Source organism: Mizuhopecten yessoensis, unplaced genomic scaffold (assembly GCF_002113885.1).
Source record: "Mizuhopecten yessoensis strain PY_sf001 unplaced genomic scaffold, ASM211388v2 scaffold10591, whole genome shotgun sequence".
NCBI lineage: Eukaryota > Metazoa > Mollusca > Bivalvia > Pectinida > Pectinidae > Mizuhopecten > Mizuhopecten yessoensis.
In genome coordinates this window covers 1,444,726-1,449,532 of record NW_018408623.1, presented here as the reverse complement: position 1 = coordinate 1,449,532, position 4,807 = coordinate 1,444,726, and the positions used below count along the sequence as shown (strand labels likewise).

The 4,807-nt window shown below is 42.3% G+C and overlaps 1 protein-coding gene across 3 annotated transcripts in view; it reads right to left on the bottom strand.

Annotated features, from left to right (window-relative positions):
* LOC110461244 (mRNA-decapping enzyme 1B-like) overlaps positions 1–4,807 on the bottom strand; it is a 132,411-nt gene that overhangs the window by 40,452 nt on the left and 87,152 nt on the right. For all 3 annotated transcript variants that reach the window (XM_021514640.1, XM_021514642.1, XM_021514643.1), the window contains one exon: positions 2,753–2,880. In XM_021514640.1, the coding sequence (XP_021370315.1) occupies positions 2,753–2,880 (128 nt within the window). The remainder of the gene's footprint in view (positions 1–2,752; positions 2,881–4,807) is intronic.

Genomic DNA, 4,807 nt, shown 5'->3' with positions numbered 1-4,807 from the left:
TTTTGTTGACCTTTGTCCATGGAAGGTCCCTGCAAAATTTCATTGAAATTGGTTCAGGGGTTTTGGAGAAGAAGTCGAAAATGTAAATTGTTTACGGACGCACGACGGACGACGACGGACAAAAGGCGATCGCAATAGGTCACTTGAGACTTTGTCTCAGGTGACCTAAAAAGTTGATGGACAGATGGATGGAAGACAGACACTGCAACATCACATAAGCTCACAGGCACTTGGAGCCAGGTGAGCTTAGAACACGATGTAACTGTAACTCCGGTGAGACTTGTACAGATTTTACAACATGTTGTTGCGATGTTTTTGAGATGAATATTTCATGTCATTAATGAACATTACCTTTGGCCTTTGTTTGAGAAGTATTTGGGTTACAGGAGCAGACTTTATCAAGGAGTCAGATAAATAAAGCAGTGTTACAGTCAGCACAGGTAGACAGTACATGTCACACAGCTCACAGCTTTACAGCCATAGCTGTGACATGTACAGCCTGTTTCTCTCGCCTATCTATAATTGCTACACTTGTACCTGTAAGGCTGGTTAAACTGTCTTACATTATTTAAGAAAGATCAGTTGGTGCTGCATCATCCTATGTCTCACCAAAATAATTCCCGTGAATGAAGAAAGGCGTGTAGGCTCAGTTTACTGGTCATGGCCCATATGCCATAATAAGTGTGTACATTCTACCACAAGACAATGTGCCACCCAGACTACTCAATAGATACTAGTAGACAGGATTGTGTGGTTCTTCTCAGTGGTGCCACACACTATATCTCATCAAACTTTGAACACGCCTACACCTGATACGTGTTATATACAAAGTCAATTTCAATCAAATCTCACTACATCTGCTATAAACACTACAAAATATTCTCTAGAACTTGAACCATTTAGTGATCATATCACACATTATGAAATTTGTCATGTCTTGCATAAAACATACATGTACATTCAATTATAAAAAATGCCTTCATGACCACACCCATTTTTGGCTACCGATGGCTTCGATTGACAAGAGAGACAGCTTCCCTCATATTAAAAATTAAAGACAACATCTCCTTATCCAACTGACTGTGCTCATGCCCAAGTTATATTGTACTCCCATCATATTTACTAAATATAGCTCAAAACAGCCCCTTCATGCTGCCACACCCACCTTGATTGGCCCTTCCTGTAAACACACAAACCTTACAATCACACCCACCTCAGATAGCCCTTCCTGCCATCACACCCACCTCAGATAGCCCTTCCTGCCATCACCCCCCCCTCAGATAGCCCTCCCTGCCATCACACCCACCTCAGATAGCCCTTCCTGCCATCACACCCACCTCAGATAGCCCTTCCTGCCATCACACCCAACTCAAATAGCCCTTCCTGCTGCTGCACCCACTTTAGACAGCTCTTCTTGCTGTCAAACACACCTTAAACAGCCCTCCCTGTTGTCACACCCACCTAAGACAGCCCCTATTGCTGCCAAACCCATTTAACCACCAACCACACCCACCTTAGATGGCCCTTCCTGTTCCCTACCCAACTTACCACAAAACCTATCTTAGATGGCCCTTTCTATTGCCACACCCACCTTACCACCACATCCACCTTACCACCACACCCACCTAAGACAGCCCTTCCTGTTGCCACACCCACCTTACCACCACACCCACCTAAGACAGCCCTTCCTGTTGCCACACCCACTTACCACCACACCGACCTAAGACAACCCTTCCAGTTGCCACACCCACTTACCACCACACCCACCTATGACAGCTCTTCCTGTTGCCACACCCACTTACCACCACACCCACCTAAGACAGTCCTTTCTGTTGCCACACCCACTTACCACCAAACCCACCTAAGACAGCCCTTCCTGTTGCCACACCCACCTTACCACCACACCCACCTAAGACAGCCCTTCCTGTTGCCACACCCACCTTACCACCACACCCCCCTAAGACAGCCCTTCCTGTTGCCACACCCACCTTACCACCACACCCACCTAAGACAGCCCTTCCTGTTGCCACATCAAACTAAAACAGCCCTTCCTGTTACCACATCCACATTACCACCACACCCAACTTACCACCACACTCACCTTACCACCACACCCACCTTACCACCACATCCACCTTACCACCACAGCCACCTTACCACCACAGCCACCTTACCACCACACTCACCTTACCACCACACTCACCTTACCACCACACCCACCTTACCACCACACTCACCTTACCACCACACCCACCTTATCACCACCATCACACACACATGGCCACTCTCACCTTACCACCACACCCACCTTACCACCACACCCACCTTATCACCACCATCACACACACATGGCCACTCTCACCTTACCACCACACCCACCTTACCACCACACCCACCTTACCACCACCATCACACACACATGGCCACTCTCACCTTACCACCACACCCACCTTACCACCACACCCATCTTACCACCACACCCACCTTACCACCACCATCACACACACATGGCCACTCTCACCTTACCACCACACCCACCTTACCACCACACCCATCTTACCACCACACCCACCTTACCACCACCATCACACACACATGGCCACTCTCACCTTACCACCACACCCACCTTACCACCACACCCATCTTACCACCACACCCACCTTATCACCACCATCACACACACATGGCCACTCTCACCTTACCACCACACCCACCTTACCCACCACCATCACACACATATGGCCACTCTCACCTTTAGCATTCCTGTAGAGGAGGAATGGGTCCTGCTGCTGAAACTCTAGCTCCTTGCTGATTGGTTCAATGAGATTCTTGAGGCCCAGGCGATTCAGGATCATGAAGCCATGAATTGGGGCAGCTGACCTACAATGGAGTAACAAGGCAAACTTTAAAACAAACATTCATTTTAACTGTTCATATCTATACTTCATCATAAGTGAATTACATAGTACTTATAAGTAATGAAAACTCTTGTTTGGGAAATTTGTAGGAAACCTTTTTCTTCATATGTCTTGCTTTTCATCTAATGCTCCGAAATAACATGTAATTGACATGAACCTGAAGACATTATCAATACCATTTTTTTTTATGCTTGCTTCAGTCTCCAACATTTTCCACAGCAGTTGGAACTTTTATCTTCAGGCTCATCAAGTACAGACTTTCAACGATTCAATCATTACTTATTCCTTTCTATCAACAGAATCTCCAAATTTTGTCAGTCATATTTATGATAATTTTTGTTTCTCAAAGAAAATAATTCATTCTCATATGTTTGCTTAGAATCATTAGATTCTCACAAAAGAAATCTGTTACGTATTCATAAGTCCTGTAAAAGTGCAATACTTATATAATCATATTACAGTAATTGCATTATACCTAATACTTTCAAGGGGGATTCAACGATTAGCAAAGCCATACACTAGTTCTCCAGCTGAATTTGTGTAATTTCTCATAAAGGAATGGAACTTATAAATAAGTATACAAAACCCCTGATAATGAAATAAGTTCTTTTTGAGAAATACAGGTATGGCATATTTATTACAATCTGACGCAAATAAGGAACAATCATCGACAAACACATAGATAGAAAACTTCTCCATCATCCTATTTACAAATAGCATCACATAAAGCACTGACACATGATCTGAACCGAGGTATGATTGCTTTTACCAGTGTATAGTTTCATATAGACGCAATGATTTTATGATTAAGTTACATTGTAGTACGTCAGAAAAGGAATTGGAGTTTATCCAACACAGGCATGCCTTTGCTACCCCACCCGTTTGTATCGTTACCGCTGTATGCTCCTGTTTTACAATTTTATGTGTTATATTGTGTAATATACTAATGTAACGCAGTACAAACAGACATAAGGTTTAAACATCGAGGCCACTCCAAACATCTTTTGCAGTAATCAACCTTGAAACTTTTTTCGATTCTGACGCTGGTCTTTCGACAGGGGAGGTAATTTGTAATGTGTACACTCAATATCATTCTTCTAATCAATATATCTTGGCTTCAATTAAACTGCACCTCACATTAAAGGTCGGATGTTATTGTTAGACAGAGGTCAAATGGAGTCCCCCAGCTGCCATCTAACCACCATGTGTCACAATAGACAATATATAGATATGTTTTATTACATGTGAGAGCCATGAAATATCCTTGTTACTTGTTATCAAGAGGACAACCTGCTGCATGAAAACTTACTGATGAAAAAGAGTTCGCTGTACAAAGAACATATTCATTGATTTCTAACAGAAACAGATCATGACCTACTTTCATATCATATTAATTCCTCTTTTTCAAATATTTCTTTGTCCTGTCACAGGCTGGGAATGATATTACACATAGTAATGGCCTCTAACATTTCAGTGATGAACTCTTTTATCATATTATTCAACGCACATTTATCAATATTTTGAAAATTAGAAATTGTTCTAATTTTGTAAATAATCACTTGCAATTTAGTCAAAGAGTATAATTAAAAAAAAATATTCCAGATAAATCCCTGATAAGATCAGATTTTATAGAAGGAACCCAAATAAAATATACCTTTATAGCAAAATATTTCCCTAAGGTATTTTCTTGCTTGTAGTCAGACCCTTACCAAAATGTATGATCTGGATTGTATAATCAGTTATTCCTCCAGAAGAAAGGTTTTACAATTACACATGAAGCTTGAGAGGCTCCAGAAAACCCCAAATTCAGTGACAGTACCACAAAGTATAGGAACTTAAGGACAGTACCACAAAGTATAGACACTTCAGGACAGTACCACAAAGTATAG